Genomic DNA, 20177 nt, shown 5'->3' on the forward strand with positions numbered 1-20177 from the left:
TAGGACTTGATCCTGTCCTAAACCCGCTATTCCAGAGAAAAGCCACTTCCACAGTGGCCTGGTGTTTTATTTGCACCGTAAATGCGTCTTAGCGCATTTTTCCCTGTTCATTTTCTTTCGCTCCGTCGCCTTGGCTGGTAGAGCCGCAGGAACAACCATTTTAAAGCTGATTTTTTGGTAAACGGTGGAGCTTTCTGCTCCGTTTCTTGTCTCCTCCCCGCTCTGGCTTGATGGTTGTACAGCCCATGACGCAGCCGTTCCGTTGCTCACTTTTTGTCTTGATCCGAGTAGTTGAAGAAATTGTATAAGGGGGGGAAAAAAGGTTCTTTCATGTTGGAATGTCAATGGTACCTCAGCTCTGTTTGATAATATGACCCGACGACGGCAACGGCGGAAATCCTTAGCGCTTGAACTAAATAAATACCTGTCTCATTGGAAAGCTCTGGCTCATCTTCTCTAAGTACGTCTAGACCGCAGGTTCGTGGCGGCAAAAAGGGGCAAAAGTAAGTTGGTTGGGGTTGGTTATTTTTGAGGAAAGATGGTGGAGCTGTGTGCTTGTTGTCCCTCCGGTTCTACACGGTGTCTCTGCGATTGTTTCCAGCCATCGGCGAGCGATACCGAGCCCGAGAGCGCGTCCCGTCCCTGCTCCGGCTGCGTCTTTCCGCTCCTTTCTCTCTACGTCCCGATGTTCCCTCTGCTCTCCCTGGTGAGTACCAGCAACGGGGACGCTCTCTGAGTTATCCCCGTTGCTATTTCTATATTAAAAAGCTAATTGATAAATCAATTGTTCAATTTGACAGGGAAGAAACGCGAGCGTAGGTTTGTAGCTGCGGAGACGTGCGGGAGTTGGGGTCACTGGAGAAGGCGTTTGGCACCGGGAGAGCTTCTCTGCCTTGGAAACGGCCTCAAGTTGCACCAGGGCAGGTTGAGGTTGGATGTAGGAACAATTTCTTCCCCAAAGGGCTGTGGGGCATTGGAACAGGCTGCCCAGGGCAGTGCTGGAGTCACCATCCCTGGAGGGTTGAAAATACACATAGATGAGGTTCTCAGGGACACGGAGCAGTGCCAGGGTTGGGTTGTGGTCGGACTCGATCATAAAGGTCTTTTCCAACCAAAATCATTCTATAATTCTATGAAAGCAGACCTAGAGAGCTGCCTTGCGGAACGGTCCCCTTAAAACTGGGTTTAGGCTTAATTTGTTGGAAGGAACGTGAACAGGTGGTGTAGTGCTGATGCGCCTCGGTCTTAATTCCTCCGTATTCCTCCCCGTTGCCGTTAATCACCTTAACGCTGCCGTTGTGCGTAGCCTTGGGGCTCCCACCTAGTACCAGCATCCCAGCTTCTCACCTATAACAGGGAGCTGGATTAAACTGGAGAGAGACTGGGCAAGGCACAGGCTGGGGATGCTGGTCTGAGGACACTGGTCCTGGCCACCAGCTCGCAGCTGCGTCACTCAAGCTCTCCGCTCCTTTTTTCTCTATATAAATGATATATTTTATATATAAAACTGAAGTCACGCAGGGAGCATCTGGCTCTGCATGGTTTCTTTGTCTACCCTGATTTTTCCAGGCTGGAGAATCCGCAACGTCCTCCCGGCAGCATCTGCAGAGCTGCAGCAGCCACCGTCCCCTCCCTGCACAGAAGCGACTTTTTGCTTCCAGCGCCCAAATCCTCAGCAAATTAAACCGTGAGAGGGCTCTTACCTGACGCAGAAACACCTTTTTCCATGCTGGGCATGTACCAGCCCCAAAAAGAAGATAAATGAGGGGCGGGCAAGCTGCTATTTGCGCCGCAGAGCAGCTGCAAACACCGTCTGTGCTGCCTCCTCGTTGCTTGAATTTTCAGGCTTGTTTTTTCCCTCAGTTTGCAAAAAGAGTTGTTTTGTTGTTTTTTCCCCCCTATAACCACCTTTCCCAGCCTGAGCACTCACCAAAGTCTTAAGTCTTTTTAATAAGATACTTGAGATATTGTAGTGGCCAAATGTAACCGGTGCCGTAAGCACATCGGGAGCGAAATGCCGGCTGAATCGCAATGACAGCGGCAGCTCCGCCGGTCCCCGGAGGGTGAGGAGGAGGAGGAGGAGGGCAGGGCTGAAGGCCTGGAGGCAGCTTTTCCACAAGCGCTTTTCCTGAGTCGATTCATCCAGCCTGGCCACGAGGTTTTCAGATAGAAATGAAAGCCGTGTTGAGCGCTCGCTGTGGGCCACCCGGGGAGCGCGTCTGGAACGAGGGTTGATTAAAATCACCGCTGATTAAAGCGCTGAAATCACTCTCTATCCCCCCTCGTTCCGCTCGTCGGTTCATCCGCGGAGCCGCGTGTCAGATACGAGTTCAAGGGAGAAAATGGTGTTTATTGGTGCTGGCACTGACCTTTCCACATTTACCCCAACCAGGTGGGAATTGCAGGTTTCATCCTGACATTTACTCAGGTGCAGCAGCCCGCGATGCAGCTTTATTTCCAAAGAAAGGATTTCTGATTGCGGCGAGGACCAAGCGGCCTCCACCCAGTTTCTTCGCTATCGCATTCAAGCGTTAATCTTAGGGGCTGCTTTTTGTGTCCGTGCCTGCTCCTCAGTGCAGATCCCACCACCTTCATCCTCGTTTTGGAGGGTTTTTTGAGTTGTTCTGGGCTGATGTTTGGGAGTGAGGGGTCGTGCGGGTCTGTTTGAATGGAGAGGGTCAGCCCGGAAGTCTGTGTGTCCTTCCAGATTTGTTTTTAACCTATTTGATTGCTCCTTTGTTTAGCTTCCTAGCGAAGGGTCTGCCTGCCACCAGCTGCTCACACTGACAGCATGAAGAGCCTGGGAATCGCTGCCCTGCTCAATGGCCTTACCTGGATCACTCGGTGTCCCTGGGTCACAGCCCTGGTGACAGGAGAGGAGCGGGATCAGCCCTGGGATGTGCAGGTACTGCAGGGGTGGGGAGTGTGGGGGTCTGAGCTCGGGAAAAGGAGCTTTTCATAGAATCACAGAATCATTTTAGTTGGAAAAGACCCTCAGGATCATCGAGTCCAGCTGTTCCCCACCCCTGGCACTGCCCCATGTCCTGAGAACCTCATGTCCGTCTGTCCAACCCTCCAGGGGTGGTGACTCCAGCACTGCCCTGGGCAGCCTGTTCCAATGCCCCACAGCCCTTTGGGGAAGACATTGTTCCCCACATCCAACCTCAACCTCCCCTGGCGCAACTTGAGGCCGTTTCCTCTGCTCCTGGCGCTTGTTCCTGGGGAGCAGAGCCCGACCCCCCTGGCTCCAAGCTCCTTTCAGGCAGTTCAGAGATCAGAAGGTCTCCCCTCAGCTCCTGTTCTCCAGCTGAACCCCCCAGGTCCCTCAGCCGCTCCCATCACACTTGTGCTCCAGCCCCTCACCAGCTCCCTTCCCTTCTCTCCACTCTCTCCAGCACCTCAAGGCCTTTCTTGGTGTGTGTCCCAAAACTGCCCCCAGGATTGGCGGTTTGGCCTCCCCAGGTCCCAGCACAGGGACGGTCACTGCCCTGGGCCTGCTGGCCACACCAGTGCTGGTCCCAGCCAGGATGCTGGTGGCCTCTTGGCCACCTGGGCACACGCTGGCTCATGTTCAGCCGCTGGCACCAACACCCCCAGCTCCTTTTCCACCGGGCACTTTCCAGCCGCTCTTCCCCGAGCCTGTAGCGCTACCTGGGGTTGCTGTGACCCCAGTGCAGGTCAGCAGCTGGACGTGATGTCGAACAAAGTGCCAGTTTCCAGATTGCACTGCTCTCGGTGAAGCATTTCCAGATGTTTCCATATCCAGGTGTGTCTCACCCTTGGGTTATGCACCTTGTGGGCTAAATACCTGCCAGCAGCTCCTGGCCCTGGAGAGCCCATCTGCCCGCTGCCGGGATTGCTGCAGCCCCTGAGAAAAGAGGGTTCAGGGGTGTCCTGCTTGGTGTGACCCCTCAACTGCCTCTTCACTGCCCAGCTGCCTGGCACCTGCAGATTCTACTGCTGAGACTCAGGTGCTTCATTCCCACCAGAGCTGAGCTTGGTGCCGAGGCCTCCATGTCCCAGGCTGCGTCATTAGCAGCCTCTAGTGCTAATTAGTGGCAACAGTGGCAGCTGGGGCTTCTTTTAGCAGGGCCTGTTGTGACAGGACAAGGGGTGATGGTTTGAAACTAAAGGAGGGAGATTCAGACCAGACATGAGGAACAAATTGTTGGCCTGAGGGTGGTGAGAGCCTGGCCCAGGTTGGCCAGAGAGGTGGTGGCTGAACCATCCCTGGAGACATCCCAGGCCAGGCTGGACGGGGCTCTGAGCAACCTGAGCTGGTGAAGATGTCCCTGTCATGGCAGGGGTGACACTGGGGGAGCTGGGAAGGTCCCTTCAACCCAAACTATTCCATGATTCTTCCCATCCATGAGGAGCAAAGTCACTCCCAAAGCTCTGCCCTTGGCTCAGGGTGGGGGACACCCCACAAAAACTCATCTCCTGCAGGTACAGACTTAGGTGATGATGGAAAAGGGGTCAGAAAACATGAGATGGGGCTGAGTGCAGATCCAGGAGGGAGCAAAGCTTATTTTTTTCTGAAAGCAAGAGGCAGGCCAACCTCAGCTTCCACAGCGTGCTCGTTAAATAAACCCAGTGATGCTTTTCTGCCATTTTTGAGATTTAAAACGGGGTGTGCAGGGCCCTTCGCTGCACTGAGCCCTTCCCGGCGCCAACTCTGAATTTGGGCTGCAAAGGTGGATTTCTCAGGTGGTTTTTTCTCTCCGGGGCCATCGTGCCGCATTCTGTGGCCGCAGCGGGGACCCCCAGACCCCGCGGTGCCGGGGAACCGCAGCCGCGAGATCTCAAACCCCAGGTTTGCAAGAACTAGAGGATGGTTTCGTGCTTCCCAGCCCCTCCGCTGCCCTCAGAGCTCCCGGTTGGAAAATAGGGAGGAAAAGGGGTGCAGGAGATGGGGGAGCTGAGGACATGAGACCAAAACCCTCCCACCCCCGGAGATGGTGAAGGATGAGCAGCCCCCTCTTCATCCTCACTCACCCGCAGCCTGGCTCTTGTTTTTCGCTGCCTTTATTCGACTGCTGATAGCGCTTTTATTTTCCTGTTTTTCTCTCCAAAAATCGCTGGGTTGACGGGAGCAGGATTGAAGCAGCAGCGAGGCAAAGGAGACCGGGGACGGTGGTTTTGGGACATCCCGATCCCCCGTTGGGCACAGGGGCGAACTGATCCGGGGCTTAAACAGCAAGAGCAGGGTGCTGGTGTCACGGTGGTTTTTTAATCTAGCTGTGGTTTTTTGTTTGTAATTCCTGATATTTGTTTTAATAGCACTGTTGTCTCCAGGATCAAATGGCACCTCTAAGGGTGACACTCGGCGGCTTCTCCCTCTTCCCTCGATGTCTGCCCAACACAGCACAAAAAGCTGAGCTGCCCCTTGTCCCCTGAGCCTCAGGGCCACCCGAGGGCACCGTATCACCCCCCTCAATCCCAAATCCATATTTCGCAGACCCAGGTTTGGCTGCCAAAATGGGTCCCTGCTCCCCAGGTGATTTCTTCCCCTTCTCTTTGTCCCACGGTGATTTCTCCCATTTCCCAAAAATCAGGGTGAAGCTCAAGATGCTGCTTTGCTGGGGAAGCTGTGATACTCCCAGGGCTCTTCCCAGCCCCAATTCCAAGGGGTTTGGCAGAGATTTCCTGAGGTTTGGCCCCCACTTCTCCAGCTTGGCCAGGCCCAGCAAAGCTGGAAAATCCTGCCGAGTTTTTTACCCCCCTTAATCTTTCACCTGTCTCGCGAGCATCCCTGGGGTCGCCTCTCACGTCAGCACTTGCTCTGGTGCTGGACCCCCCCAAAAAAACCCTTACAGAATCCCAGAATGTCAGGGGTTGAAGGGACCTGGAAAGCTCATCCAGTGCAATCCCCCCATGGAGCAGGAACACCCAGCTGAGGTTCCACAGGAAGGTGTCCAGGCGGGTTTGAATGTCTGCAGAGAAGGAGACTCCACAACCTCCCTGGGCAGCCTGGGCCAGGCTCTGACACCCTCACCAGGAACAAGTTTCTTCTCACATTTAAGTGGAAAATCCTGTGTTCCAGTTTGAACCCATTACCCCTTGTCCTGTCATTGGTTGTCACCAAGAAGAGCCTGGCTCCATCCTCCTGACACTCCCCCTTTCTATATCTGTAAGCATGAATGAGTCCCCCCTCAGTCTCCTGTTCTCCAGCTCCAGAGCCCCAGCTCCCTCAGCCTTTCCTCACACGGGAGATGCTCCACTCCCTTCAGCATCTTGGTGGCTGCGCTGGACTCTCTCCAGCAGTTCCCTGTCCTTCTGGAGCTGAGGGGCCACAACTGGACACAATATTCCAGGGGTGGTCTCCCCAGGGCAGAGCAGAGGGGCAGGAGAACCTCTCTGACCTACTGACCACCCCCTTCTAACCCACCCCAGGTACCGTTGGCCTTCCTGGCCACAAGGGCCCAGTGCTGGCTCATGCTCACCCTGCTGTCCCCAGGATCCCCAGCTCCCTTTCCCCTACACTGCTCTCTAATAGGTCATTCCCCAACTTACACTGGAACCTGGGGTTGTTCCTGCCCAGATCCAAGACTCTACACTTGCCCTTGTTCTAGTTCATTATATTTTCCCCGCCCAACTCTCCAGCCTGTCCAGGTCTCTGATGGCAGCACAGCCTCTGGCGTGTCAGCCACTCCTCCCAGCTTGGTGTCCCCAGCAAACTTGCTGACAGTCACTCTATTCCCTCATCCAAGTCATTGATGAATATATTGAATAATTCCGGCCCCAGCACTGCCCCCTGAGGCTCTGCGCTGGATCCAGGCCTCAACTGGACTCTGCCCCATTGCCCACGACTCTCTGGCTTCTTCCCTTCAGCCAGTTCCCAGTCCACCTCACTACCCGCTCATCCAGACCGCACTCCCTCAGTTGAGCTGTGAGGATGCTGTGGGACACTGTCCAATGCCTCACTCCAGTCAGGGTAGGCTTACAGAGCTGCTGTGCATTGGGTTGCAAAAAAAATCATATGTCTCCCCAAAAATAGGTCTTTGGAGCAGCACTCGCTCTCCTGCTCCGTTCAAACCCCCAGGTATTTAGGTGGGGTTGCTGAATTAAGCCGGGTTTTAGGGCTTGTTGCACTTCCCCCTACCCTCTGCCGCCAGCCCCGGTCGCTCCCAGGCCTTCGGATGGGAATGGGATGCCAGTGGGGGTTTGGGATACGGTTTTGGGGGGGTCTCTGCAGCACGTGGGGGTTATTTAATGCAAAAGCCAGTGCAGTGAGGAGGGTTGGGGTGAGTTTGGGGCCGGGTCTCTGTCCGCAGGGTGTTTTTGGGAGGCTGAGGGTGGCTCAGGGCGGGTTCCAAGCCGCGGGTGAGTTAAACCGAGCTGGGGAGATGCGGCCCAGTTTTGGGGGGGGGGGGGGGGTTAAAACCAGCATGGCATCCACATGAAGGAGCCCAGCGCGGCGCCGGTGGCCGCCCCCGCCAGCAGCCCCAGGGCCATCTGGTCCCCGGACACCCGGTACGGATCCTCGCGCACGATGACGTGGGTCACCCCGGGAGCTGCAAAGCAAAATGGAGAAAGGGGGGGTGAGCTGGACCCCAGTTTTGGCTGCGGCTCCGCTGTCTGCTGCCAACACTGGGGGGATCCCAGCCCCATCTCCCCCTGCCCAAATTAAGCAGGTGGTAATAAGGCGAAGCGGTGAATTGAGGAGGGATGGGTTGAATCTGGGGGGGTCACCCACCTCCATACTGGGGGGCGTAGTGGCCGGAGCTGATGTAGGCGGTTTGGTGGGAGTCCAGGGGCACCGTCTGGTAGTAGTCGTCGTCGTAGGGGTCGTAGACGTGCACCTGGGAGCAGCAGCGTGAGGCCACGACATCAGCTGTGGCCGTGCCTCAGTTTCCCCCGTGCATGATGGGGTTTGAACCGCTTGGGTTCCCCCGTGCTGCTGAAACGGGGGGGCCCGGAGTGTCTGAAATGCCCTGGGTGGCCTTTCCAAGCACCTGAATCACCCACCTGTGCTCAGGTCACCTCAGCTGTGGCCTCTGTCACCTCAGCTGTGTCCCTTTAACTCTGTCCCTATGCCCTTTAACTTGGCCTCTGTCACTGTAACCGTGTTCCCCATCACCTTACCCTTGTCCCCGTCACCTTACCCTTGTCCCCGTCACCTTAACCTTCTCCATGTCACCTTATCCCTGTCCCCGTCACCTTAACCATGTCCCCGTCACCTTAACCCTGTCCTCGTCACCTTAACCTTGTCCTTGTTACCCTAACCCTGTCCCTGTCACCTTAACCCTGTCCCCATCACCTTAACCCTGTCCTCGTCACCTTAACCTTGTCCCCGTCACCTTAACCTTGTCCTCTTCACCTTAACCTTGTCCCCGCCACCTTAACCCTGTCCCTGTCACTGTAACCTTGTCCCTATCACCTTAACCCTGTCCCCATCACTTTAACCTTGTCCCTATCACCTTAACCCTGTCCCCATCACTTTAACCTTGTCCCCGTCACCTTAACCCTGTCCCTGTCACTGTAACCTTGTCCCCATCACCTTAACCCTGTCCCTGTCACCATAACCCTGTCCCCATCGCCTTAAATTCTGCCCCATTCCCTTGAAATTCCATCCCCATTCCCCTGTCCCCGTGTCCCCTGTCACTGTGACTCTGCCTGGGGGGGACTCAGGTTAGCGTGACCCTCACCCAAAGCCCATTTTGGGGACAATACCCCTATTTTTAGGGGGACGAAGCCTCACCGGGGTGGCTTTAGCCTCCAGCACCGCCATCTTCCAAGCGCTGCAAACAAAACAGAGGGGCCCGGTTATCTAAATCGTGCCGAAAAAGCGGGCAGTAAGTGAATTTCCATTCAGCCGGGGTCAAGCTTAATTGATTAAGCTCAGCTTGGCCGCCGCTGAACATTTCCCTCCATCCAGTGCAGCTGAAGGTTGCCTGTTTTCTATTATTTTAGAAAAATTAGGTTTTAATTTGTTTTAACTTTTATAGGAACGAATAAAAGGGGAACAATGCGAAAAGTGGGTGTTTCCTCCTGCTGCCCGTGGCCTTAAGTCAATTAGGACTTGACTTTCACGCTGTTTATCGCCGAATACCAATGAAAACCCTTCCCCAGCACCCTCGATGGGGCCGAGGGGTGAGTTCTCAATTATTCAGCGGGCAAACCAAATCTCAGGTTGCAGCAGAACGTGGGTGTTTGAGGAAACAGGGGCCGCAGGGGGTTTTAGCCGATAGTGGGAGCGGGATGGGGTTCTGGGCCGGGATAATCTGGATGGAAAAGGCGCCGAGAGGGGATTTTTTTGGCTTACACGGCGTCGTCCTCGCTCTCGGCGCAAAGCGTCGTCTTGGAGCCGTCGCGCAGCACCACGGTCAACAGGCACTCGCGGCTCTTCCCCTCGGGCGGCTGCACGTCTGGAAAGGGGCGGGATCCAGTGTCAGAAAGAGACACCCCAAAAACCATCCCCAAATCTCCCACAGAGCCCCTCAGGAGAGGGACGGGCTCTGAATTGGAGGCCTGGATCCAGTGCAGAGCCTCAGGGGGCAGTGCTGGGGCCGGGATTATTCAATATATTCATCAATGACTTGGATGAGGGAACAGAGTGACTGTCAGCAAGTTTGCTGGGGACACCAAGCTGGGAGGAGTGGCTGACACGCCAGAGGCTGTGCTGCCATCAGAGACCTGGACAGGCTGGAGAGTTGGGCGGGGAGAAATGGAATGAACTAGAACAAGGGCAAGTGTAGAGTCTTGGATCTGGGCAGGAACAACCCCAGGTTCCAGTGTAAGTTGGGGAAGGAGCTGTTGGAGAGCAGTGTAGGGGAAAGGGAGCTGGGGGTCCTGGGGCCAGCAGGGTGAGCATGAGCCAGCACTGGGCCCTTGTGGCCAGGAAGGCCAATGGTACCTGGGGTGGGTTAGAAGGGGGTGGTCAGTAGGTCAGAGAGGTTCTCCTGCCCCTCTGCTCTGCCCTGGGGAGAGCACCCCTGGAATATTGTGTGCAGTTGTGGCCCCTCAGTTCCAGAAGGACAGGGAACTGCTGGAGAGAGTCCAGCGCAGCTACCAAGATGCTGAAGGGAGTGGAGCATCTCCCGTGTGAGGAAAGGCTGAGGGAGCTGGGGCTCTGGAGCGGGAGAAGAGGAGACTGAGGGGGGACTCATTCCTGGGGATCAATATGGAAAGGGTGAGTGTCAGGAGGATGGAGCCAGGCTCTTCTCGGTGAGAACCAATGGCAGGACAAGGAGTAATGGATACAAACTGGGACACAGGAGTTTTCGCTTAATTTTGAGAAGAAACTTGTTTGGGGTGAGGGTGTCAGAGCCTGGCCCAGGCTGCCCAGGGAGGTTGTGGAGTCTCCTTCTCTGCAGACATTCAAACCCGCCTGGACACCTTCCTGTGGAACCTCAGCTGGGTGTTCCTGCTCCATGGGGGGATTGCACCGGATGAGCTTTCTAGGTCCCTTCCAACCCCTCACATTCTGTGATTCTGTGAATTACCACCCTGAGCTGCTAATGAACCTGTTAAAAACCTGTTGGGACACCAGGCTTATAATCGGGGTCTGATTTCAGCTCCGTCGCCGCTTACACGTTACCATCAGTCTCTCGGAGGTTAAAAATCAACGGGAGGAAAGAGCCGGGGAGTGAAAAATTCCACCCCCGCGGCGGCAAGAAAGCAGAAGGACAGAAACTTGCCAAAAATCTCGACCGAGCTGCGTTTGCTTTGGATTCTCCAGATTGCAGCAAGCGCCCAAATTCTGTCGAAGCGCGAGACGCTTGGATCGCGAGCAAGGGGAAAATCTTAACCCCACGAGGCTCGAAGCTCAGCGGGACCCTCCGGGGAGGAGAAACCTTTGGGTTCGCGCTTTGTGTGGCGGCCGTGGGCTGAGCGGAGCTGCCGCTTTGTTCTGCTTGTTTGTGCGAGACGGCGAGCGATGAGTCAGGCCCGTGGGCTCGTGTTTTGAACAAGCGCAAAGCGGGAGGAGAGTTCCTCCTTCCGCGGGGAGAAGCCGCGGAAGACACAACGTGCACCTCTTGGGATGGTTGGGAGATGGAAAGGGGTGGGTTGCGCAGCCTGGGTTAATTTTGGGGTGGCCTAGGTGTGCGAAAACACGAGCAGAACGTAATTTTGGGGATGTGGGGATGCGCTCACCTCTGCACTCGCGGCCGGCGCGCACGTCCCGGCAGCTGTACTTGACGTGGAGGCGGCCGTCCATGTCACGCTGCGTCTCGTCGTGGTAGTAAACCAAACTGCCGTCCAGGTAGAGCACGAACCAGTTTCTCTTCCAGCGGCGCAGGATGGAGCCTGGCGGGATGGGGATGAGGTGAAGGACCCCGCACGTTTCCCCCGGCGCATCCACCGGACCCGACGCCATCCCCCCGAATTTCCAGATGGATTTACCCGCCGCATCCGGGGCAGCAAAGCCAGGTGGCTTGAACTTAAAAATAGCTGCCAAAATATGCTCAAAGCCATCAGGGCATCTCGGTGCTGCCCCACTGTGCGCACAGGACCAGATCCAGCCCCGGCCACGGAGCTGCATCTGTTTTGTGGCAGAAAGCCCCTCTCGCCTCTTACATAAATCCATGAGCGGCTGAGCCGCGATTTCCTCGCTGCCGTGGATTAACCGCCCGGGTCGGGACCTCTTTCCCCCCACACCACCATCCCATAGCCAAAACTCCTCCAGGTTTGTTTTATTTGGAGGGTGGGGTGTCTCCCGATGTGGAAAACTCAAGGGTCGCACTTACTCTGCCGCCAAAGCCACCCGCTCTTCACCAGCGCCATGGGTGTCGCGGACCTGCCGACACGGGAAAAAGAACCAGGTTGAAGTCGCAGCTCCCGCCTCGGTGCGTTTTTCCCCCCCGTTCTCACCTCCCCGCAGCTCCGGGTGCGAAGCGGGACGGGGATTCACCCTCGCCGCCTCTTTTTTTGGGGGGGGATAAGCCGAGCGCGCGGGTTAATCGGGGTTAGACAGACGCGGGGTTTCGTCATCTGGGAACCGTGGCGAGGGCTGGGAGGAGGAACTGCAGCCACCTTTCTCTCTGCCTTTAATCTCATTGGGATTTAGAGATTATCATCCCGCGGAGGTAAATGGAGAAATCCAGGCTGTGTATGAAAACAGCCGCGAACTCCCCGCGGCCCCGCTAACTCCCCACTGCCCCAGTAACTTTCCACGGCAAACGCCGGCCCCGCTGGTTTGTTTTCCCTGCCTGGATGGAAATTAGTCCTTAATAAGGCCATGAAGTCATCACTCCCCAGGTCCCCGAGCGGAGCCAGCACCCCAGGAGCGGTGCCATGGCAACAATACCCCCACCCACCAACTAGGGACCCCGATAATGGGGACTCAGCACCCCCGGAACAGCCTCCAGGACATCCCGGCTGGGTCCCCTCCTGCTCTGGGGGTACAGGGAGGCACAGCCCCAGCACCTCTGTGGTACGTGGTGCCCAAATCCCCCAGTGTCCACATCCCCCAGGAGTCAGCAGCCCTGGTAGCTGCATCTCCGTGGTACCCGCGTCCCCCTGGTACCCACGTCCCCTTGGCAACTGTATCCCCCTGGCACCTGTATCCATCTGGTACCCGCATCCCCCAAAATCACAGCCCCTGGCACCCTCATCTCTCCGGATTTGCAGTCCCCTGGTACCTCCACCTGGTGTCCTCACTGTCCTGTGCCCCCAGCCCCTAAGACCCCTGTCCCCTGGCATCCCCCCCCCACCCTGTGCCCATATTTTGGGGCACCCCTTTTTTGCACGTCCCCATGTAACTGGCATCCCCTGGTACCCACATTCCCAGTACTGCCAGTCTCTGGTACCCCCCATGCCCAGTATTCACATCCCCAGTACCCCTGTCCCCCAGTAGTCACTCCCCCCAGTACTCCCTGTCCCCCCAGTATGCGTATTCCCAGTACTTACAGTCCTTGGAACCCACATGCCCAGTATCCATATCCCTGGAACCCCCACCCCCAGTACCCACATCCCCAGCACCCCCATCACTTGATACCCCCCATCTCCCAGTGCCCCCACCCCCAGTATCCCCATCTCCCAGTACCCCCATCCCCGGTACCCTCATTCCCAGTATCCACATCCCCTGTACCCCCATCACTTGATACCCCCTATCTCCCAGTACTCCCATCCCCAGTACCCCCATTCCCGGTACCCCCACCTCCTTGTGTCCCTACCCCCAGTACCCCCATCCCCCTGTACCTCCATCCCCGGTACCCCCACCCCCTTGTACCCCTATCCCCGGTACTCCCATTCCCTTGTACTTCCATCCCCGGTACTCCCATCCCTGGCACCCACATCCCCAGTACCCCATCCCCGTTCTGCCCATCCCCCGATACCCCTCACCCCCATTCCACCGGTCCCCCCCCCCATCCCCGGAGCCGCCCCGCACGCCCCGCACACCCCGCACACGCTCACCGGGAGGAGGCGGCCGGCGGGTCCCGCTGCGGGCAGCGCTGCGCTCCGCTCCCCGCCCCGCCCGCCCCGCCGCCCGCACGGCCCGACGGGACCTGTAGTCCGACCGCTCTTCAGACACCCGAGAGCCGCCTGCGAAGGGAAAAGAGCGCTTTGGAGCAATTTAACCCCAAAAAGCTGACGCGCGGTGCCGGCGGGGCTGGTGGCAGCGGGGATGCTGGTGCTTGATCCAGCATCAAGGGATGGTGACTCCAGCACTGCCCTGGGCAGCCTGTTCCAATGCCCCACAGCCCTTTGGGGAAGAAGGGAACGGAGCTGGTGAGGGGCTGGAGCACAAGTGTGATGGGAGCGGCTGAGGGACCTGGGGGGTTCAGCTGGAGAACAGGAGCTGAGGGGAGACCTTCTGATCTCTGAACTGCCTGAAAGGAGCTTGGAGCCAGGGGGGTCGGGCTCTGCTCCCCAGGAACAAGCGCCAGGAGCAGAGGAAACGGCCTCAAGTTGCACCAGGGGAGGTTGAGGTTGGATGTGGGGAACAATTTCTTCCCCAAAGGGCTGTGGGGCATTGGAACAGGCTGCCCAGGGCAGTGCTGGAGTCACCATCCCTGGAGGGCTGGACAGACGGACATGAGGTTCTCAGGACATGGGGCAGGGACAGGGGTGGGGGACGGTTGGACTCGATGATCTTGAGGGTCTCTTCAAACCAAAATGATTCTGTGATTCTAAATCATCCCCACACTGGTGACCAGAATGCAGTGGGGAAAACGGGAGATTGAATTATTTGGGGAGATCAAGAGCTAAGAATCACCTGACTCCTCCACTCCCCATCTTCCACAAAATAAAGGACAGCAGGGAATAACTAGATATTTTTTATATATCTCCCACTGGTTGGTGTTACGCGGCCTAAAATCTAAGTCAAATTATTTCTAGTCAAGGCATAGCAAACCTGTTTATTAAGCATTTGGCAGCCCTTAATACAAAACAACCCAGTGGGCTTTTCAGTGTAAACCCCTTTCCTCTCCCCTCCCTCCAGCGCTGGCTTTACCGTGACCAAGAGCAGAGGGAATTAAATTAATCCAGCAGCACAGATTGATTAGAAAGGAGTTAAAACGCGCTCACCCCATCGGCCGGGGCGCAGACGCGCAGCCCCACGCAGGTTATCGGCTGCAAAACATCCCGGTGGCGCTAAATATTTCAGAGACACGCATTTGGAAAGCTGGGGCCGGGCCAGATGCTTCGTTCCGCGATGAATTAATAAAGAAGTTCCCTCGCTGGGGGGGATTTAGGGTGAAATTTGGGCTTATTCAGCGCCCCTCGGCAGGTAGACGTAGGCACGGTTTGGTATAAACCGCTCTCAGAAGCTTTTCAGCCGTGTTATCGTGAGCTGTGCCACAGGACCGGAATAATTGGTCTCCTTGGCAGCGAAAGGACACGCGGCCGAGGGAAATAAATAGACGCTCTGTTTAAAATGGCAGCGGATTTTTCACGGGGTCGAAAGGAATCTATAGCGCCGGCGCTAATGGGTTCCGCTCGGCCGCAGCGCCCGGGCGGCGGGCAGAGGAGCCACCGGGTTCATTCCGAGAAGGGAAGGAGGGAAACAACTACAAAAGAATAATAATAATAATTAAAAAAGCAGAAATAACCCCCCCCCAGGGAGCAAAGAGCGCAGCCACGTGTTTTGTGACAAACGGGATGAATTGGGGGTTGCATAGCGAATATCAAACATCCCCGAGTCGCTCTGCTTTCCTCTGGGGACAAAAATGACGCTGCTGTGGGATTTTAGGAGTTCGGTTTATATATTTTTTTACAAATTGTTTGGTTTGTTTTATTAGATGGGATCAATTTGGGTCACACCAGGTGGAAACGGCAACCGGAGGAGCCGGGAGGTTATTTCCAGGTGGTGAAGCTGCGCAGGTGGAAGGAAGGAGAGGATGCAACGTGGGAACAGCCTCCCGAGGAGCCAGATCACGGATTTCCCCGCGTTTCCTGCGGCAATCGACTGCTGCTCGGTAAAAGAGACGGACTTTGAAACTTCCAGTTTGTTTTTCCCCCAGCTGGGCTCTGTCCGTGCCTCACCCGGGGGGTTTGTCACAGCAAGAAGCTGTCACAGATCTCTGGCTCGCTGCCCGGCCGAGATTTCCCATGTCCCAGCCAAAGCCTTGAGTTTTGGGTACGAAGCAAAGGATTTTTGCAACTTCCCGCGTGTCTCACGTGCCGTAGGAAACCGGCGGCTCTGCTCTCGCTGTGGCGGCAGATAGGGAGAAGCTGGGGGGTGTCGGTCCCGCTGTCCTCGCGTCAAACCCGGGAGGACACCCCAGTGTTTGTTCTTTCTCTTATGAACATGCACCTGCTGTTGGGACAGGTCAGTATGTGGCTTGGGGGGGGTAAAGACCCCCCAAATCGCGTTGGAGGCTCCTTTTACCGCCCGACACTCGGCATCGCTGGGGCTGAGCGTGTCCCATGGGTGTCACCAGCATCTTTCACCCTGTGGGAGAAACGTGCGAGGAGAAATCTTTCCTTCGACACGGTTTTCACGACACCCCCCACACCAGCATGTCCGAGGGGCGAGAAACCAAAGTGTGTGACCCTTGTCAGCCCCGTCCCAATTCCCCGATTCCCCGGGGGGTGGTTTGATGGAAACAAAATCACCAGCGAGAATAAAAGCAAAATACTATTGACAGTGGTGAGTGTGTGACAGGAGGGACCTAGGAGGGGACGTGGGGATGTTGCTGCCAGTCCCTGGGTGAAGCTCCATAGGAATTTGATTCTCTACCTCCCGGACAGCAGCGCTTTCCCAAAATACTCCTTTCCATAGAATCGCAGAATGTCCTGAGTTGGAAGGACCCACAGGGGTCATTGAGTCCATTGAGTCCCTGCAATGACAACCCCACAGGTCACCCCGTGTGTCTGAGGACGGTGTCCAGTCTCTTCTTGAACACTGTCAGGCTTGGGGCTGTGACACCTCCCTGGGAGCCTGTTCAGTGTCCAGCACCTCTGGGGGAAGAACCTTTGCCTCATGTCCAACCTAAACCTCCCCTGGCACATCTGCCATTCCCTGGGGTCTGTCACTGGTCACTAAAGAGATCAGCGCCTGCTCCTCCTCCTCCCCTTGTGAGGAAGCCATAGATGCCATGAGTTGTCCCCTCAGTCTCCTCCAAGCTGAACAAACCCAGTGACTTCAGCCCCTCCTCATACGGCTTCCCCTCCAAACCTTCGCCAACTTCATAGCCCTAAAACCTTCCAACCTTAAAACCTGAGCGTGGTGTGACCGTTTGCACCCACCTCATCGCCACGTGTGCTGGCAGGTGCTGCTGGTCCCTCCTGAAAGGTTTCATGGGTGTTTATCACACTTCTTCTTGCAGGAAAAATTAAAATGCTCATTTGTGATCCTGAAGCAGGGACTGGCTTGGGGGGGGCACCAGCCGCCTTCCCAAAATCAGCCTTTCTGTACTTAAAAAGAGCCTGTAAGAAAGATGGGGACAGACTTTAGAGCAGGGCCTGTTGTGGTAGGACAAGGGGTGATGGTTTAACAGCTCATTTTTCGACATTTCTTTTATTCGCTGATCGCTTCGTTATGGGCAGCGCGGTTCTCAGGGCAATGAAGTCGCTGTATCGAGGGTTAATAACATCAAAAAGGTGCTTCAGTCCTTTATAGAAAGTGGAGGAGCCTTGAAACGTGGGAAATGGAATTCACGAACAGGAATTCATTATCGGAAATTCATTAGCAGAAATTCATTATCGGGAAAAGGTTTGGCGCTGGGTTGGATTTTAGCGGGGGGTTTATATTCTTCTTCTTCCCCCTGCACATCGTGATAACGTTGTGGTAGAATCTCAGAATCACAGAGTGTCAGGGGTTGAAGGGCCCTGGAAAGCTCATCCAGTGCAATCCCCCCATGGAGCAGGAACACCCAGCTGAGGTTCCACAGGAAGGTGTCCAGGCGGGTTTGAATGTCTGCAGAGAAGGAGACTCCACAACCTCCCTGGGCAGCCTGGGCCAGGCTCTGACACCCTCACCCCAAACAAGTTTCTTCTCACATTTGAGTGGAATCTCCTGTGTTCCAGTTTGCACCCATTGCCCCTTGTCCTATCATTGGTTGTCAGCGAGAAGAGCCTGGCTCCATCCTCCTGACACTCCCCCTTTCCATATTGATCCCCATGAATGAGTCCCCCCTCAGTCTCCTCTTCTCCAGCTCCAGAGCCCCAGCTCCCTCAGCCTTTCCTCACACGGGAGATGCTCCACTCCCTTCAGCATCTTGGTGGCTGCACTGGACTCTCTGCAGCAGTTCCCTGTCCTTCTGGAACCGAGGGGCCACAACTGCACACAATATTCCAGATGTTTCCATTCGCTGAATTTTATTCAGAAGTGTGAGGTGAGGGGACGGGGCAGGGGGGTGAGGAGGAGGTGGGGGGGGTCACACAAACAAGGCCGGGTTGCGCTACTCTCCCGCCGCGGGCCCGGCCCTGCGCTCCCCGGGCGGCCCGCAGCCTGTCTCCCAGAGCCGGGGCCGGGCGCTGGGAGCCCTGGGTGCCGAGCCCGGTGGGGATCCCCGCCGCGGCCCGTGTGCTCCCCTCAGCCCGCGTCCTCCCTCAGCCCGCCCGGACTACACCTCCCAGCATGCCCCGCGGAACTACAGCTCCCGTCATGCATTGCCGCCCCGCCTCCTCCGCGCTTCCCCTCACTACAGCTCCCAGCATGCCCCGCGCCCGCACTACACCTCCCAGCGTGCCCCCTCCCCGCCCGCCCTTCGGACTACACTACCCAGCGTGCCCCGCGCCGGGCGGCCGCTCGGGCTGCGCGGCGGCTGCGCGCGGGGCATGCCGGGAGCTGTAGTCCGCACCGCCGCTGTAACGGTCCCGCCGGTGGTACAGCCCCCCCCCTCCGCCTCCCCCAGCGGCTGCGGGCAGAGGCAGGAGCCGCGGCGCAGGCAGCGCGAGGAGCGGGGAGCGCGCGCTGCCGCCGCCGCCACCGGCACCGGCACAGGGGCCGCCGCCGCCCGAGCAGCCGCAGGTGAGGGGCCCGGGATGGGGGGGTTAGGGGGGGGGACACGGACACCGCGACACGGGCGGCGCTGAGGAGGCGGGGGGGGAGTCTGTGTATGAGGCGGCGAGTGACAGCGGCGGGAAAGGGGGGGTGTCTGCGACCGACTCCCTCTCTGAGGGGACAGGGCGGGGGGGCGGGAAGCATCCCCTCAATCTCTCAATCCCTCAGTCCCCTCAGCGCGGGGGCTGCGTGTCTCGGGGAGGAGGGACGGGGAGACCCCCCCGAGCTTCCTCTCCCTCCCCCCCCGAGCTTCTTGTGCCCCTCCCCCCGAGCTTGTCACCCCCCAAACCTCTTGTCCCCTCCTCCGAACATTTTGTCCCCCCCCCAAAACCTGTTGTCCCCCCCCCGAACCTTTTGTCCTCCTCCAAACCTCTTGTCCTCCCCCGAACCTCTTGTGTCACCCCCTAACCTCTTGTGTCCCCCCGAACCTTTTCCCCCCCCAAAACCTCTTGTGTTCCCCCTCCAAACCTCTTGTGTCTCCCCCCGAACCTCTTGTCCCCCCCAAACCCCTTGTCCCCCCTGAACCTGTTGCCCCCCCCCAGCCTCTTACCCCCCCCCCAAAACCTCTTGTACCCCCCAGAGCCCGTTGTCCCCCCTCAGTGTTTCCCTCCTCTGTTTACAGACCTGATCCCCCCATTTTTTGGACTCCCCCCCCTGCCCAGTTCCCCTCATCTTTTGGGAGATCCCCCCCACCCCGAGGTCAAAGCCAAGTTTCACCTTCTCTTGGTGCGGAAGGGGGAGAAACGCAGCGACATGATGTTGAAATTCCCTTGATTTATTTTTAATTCTGCGCGTCCAGCTCTGAAGAGACGTCGATATGGGGGGGGGGGGGGGCGGGTTGGGGTGCACCCCACAGATGGGGGGATGCCCCATAATCACAATATCCAGAGGGGCATGTGGGGACGACCACATTGATCTAGATATATATATATATATGTATATAATGTTAATGAACCTGCCGCCAACTTGCTGGAATGGAAAGGGACGAGTTGTGTTTAAACCCCCCCGTCCCACTCCCCTTCACGGGGGGTTTAAAAAGGGCCCCCGAGGTGGGGGACGACAGCGTGAAACATCCGTAACCCGAAGGGAGAGAGGTTGCCGAATGTAAAGCGGCGTTATTTTCCCGGTTTAAAATACCGTGTTTTTATTAATTTCGACGAAAGAGCTGATTTTTCGACATTTCTTTTATTCGCTGATCGCTTCGTTATGGGCAGCGCGGTTCTCAGGGCGATGAAGTCGCTGTATCGAGGGTTAATAGCGTCAAAAAGGTGCTTCGGTCCTTTATAGAAAGCGGAGGAGCCTTGAGATGTGGGAACGGAATCAGGAATTCATTATCGGAAATTCATTAGCAGAAATTCATTATCGGGAAAAGGTTTGGCGCTGGGTTGGATTTTAGGGGGGGGTTTATATTCTTTTCCCCCCTGCACATCGTGATCACGTTATGGTTTATATTTCCATAGGCTGAGTTTTATTCAGAAAGCATTTATTTGGTGCTGAATACTGTCAAATGTTGAAAAATGAGTGGTTTATTTTCCTCTTTTCCCCTCTCCTGGACAAAGCCACGTTGTACTGAGAATCCCCAAGTGCTTCTATTTATGTTTTAATCACAATATGATTTAAGATACAACGGTGTGTTTATTCGTGCTGTTCAATAGCGATGGAGGAAGCGAGAGGCTCTTTATTTCTTCTTCTCCTCCTAAGGAATGCGAACGGTGGAAACATCTTTTGCCGGACTTGATTGCGCCAACCGCCTTATTTCATGAGATGTGAACTGTGAAGTGCT

General features: G+C 56.5%; 2 protein-coding genes and 1 long non-coding RNA gene across 8 annotated transcripts in view; 2 read left to right on the forward strand and 1 right to left on the reverse strand.

Moving 5' to 3' along the window:
* Nucleotides 1-716: 716 nt before the first annotated feature.
* Nucleotides 717-16036, forward strand: LOC139828866 (uncharacterized). The gene is made up of 2 exons (XR_011740940.1): nt 717-2905; nt 15186-16036. It is a non-coding gene; the product is annotated as an uncharacterized lncRNA (long non-coding RNA).
* PLEKHB1 (pleckstrin homology domain containing B1) lies at nt 5008-13448 on the reverse strand. Of its 3 annotated transcripts, none has more exons than XM_065851925.2 (7): nt 13360-13448; nt 11691-11740; nt 11098-11250; nt 9266-9368; nt 8702-8741; nt 7697-7802; nt 5008-7514 (listed from the first exon to the last, which is right to left on the reverse strand). In XM_065851925.2, exons 2-7 carry the CDS (start codon nt 11725-11727, stop codon nt 7378-7380), a joined length of 576 nt encoding a protein of 191 aa, XP_065707997.2. In that variant the 5' UTR covers nt 11728-11740; nt 13360-13448; the 3' UTR covers nt 5008-7377. The 3 variants fall into 3 exon arrangements, with proteins under 3 accessions (XP_065707997.2, XP_065708006.2, XP_071669692.1); XM_065851934.2 differs by lacking the exon at nt 13360-13448 and adding an exon at nt 11977-12026; XM_071813591.1 differs by lacking the exon at nt 13360-13448 and adding an exon at nt 11815-11837.
* Nucleotides 16037-18238: 2202 nt separating the features above from the next.
* FAM168A (family with sequence similarity 168 member A) overlaps nt 18239-20177 on the forward strand; it is a 197715-nt gene continuing 195776 nt past the window's right edge. For 2 of the 4 annotated variants that reach the window (XM_065833833.2, XM_065833843.2), the window contains exon 1: nt 18239-18361. The gene's annotated coding sequence lies outside the window, so the exon portion shown is untranslated. The remainder of the gene's footprint in view (nt 18362-20177) is intronic. The other 2 variants (XM_065833858.2, XM_065833851.2) reach the window with 2 other exon arrangements.

The sequence above is a fragment of the Patagioenas fasciata genome, chromosome 1 (assembly GCF_037038585.1).
Source record: "Patagioenas fasciata isolate bPatFas1 chromosome 1, bPatFas1.hap1, whole genome shotgun sequence".
NCBI classification, from domain to species: Eukaryota; Metazoa; Chordata; class Aves; order Columbiformes; family Columbidae; genus Patagioenas; species Patagioenas fasciata.

Coding starts and splice junctions, on each gene's coding strand:
- PLEKHB1 (XM_065851925.2), bottom strand. CDS start 11,727: ATGGCGCTGGTGAAGAGCGGGTGGCTTTGGCGGCAGA. Junction 11,251..11,690: donor CGGGTGGCTTTGGCGGCAGA/GTAAGTGCGACC, acceptor CCATCCCGCCAG/GCTCCATCCTGCGCCGCTGG. Junction 7,515..7,696: donor CTACGCCCCCCAGTATGGAG/GTGGGTGACCCC, acceptor TTTGCTTTGCAG/CTCCCGGGGTGACCCACGTC.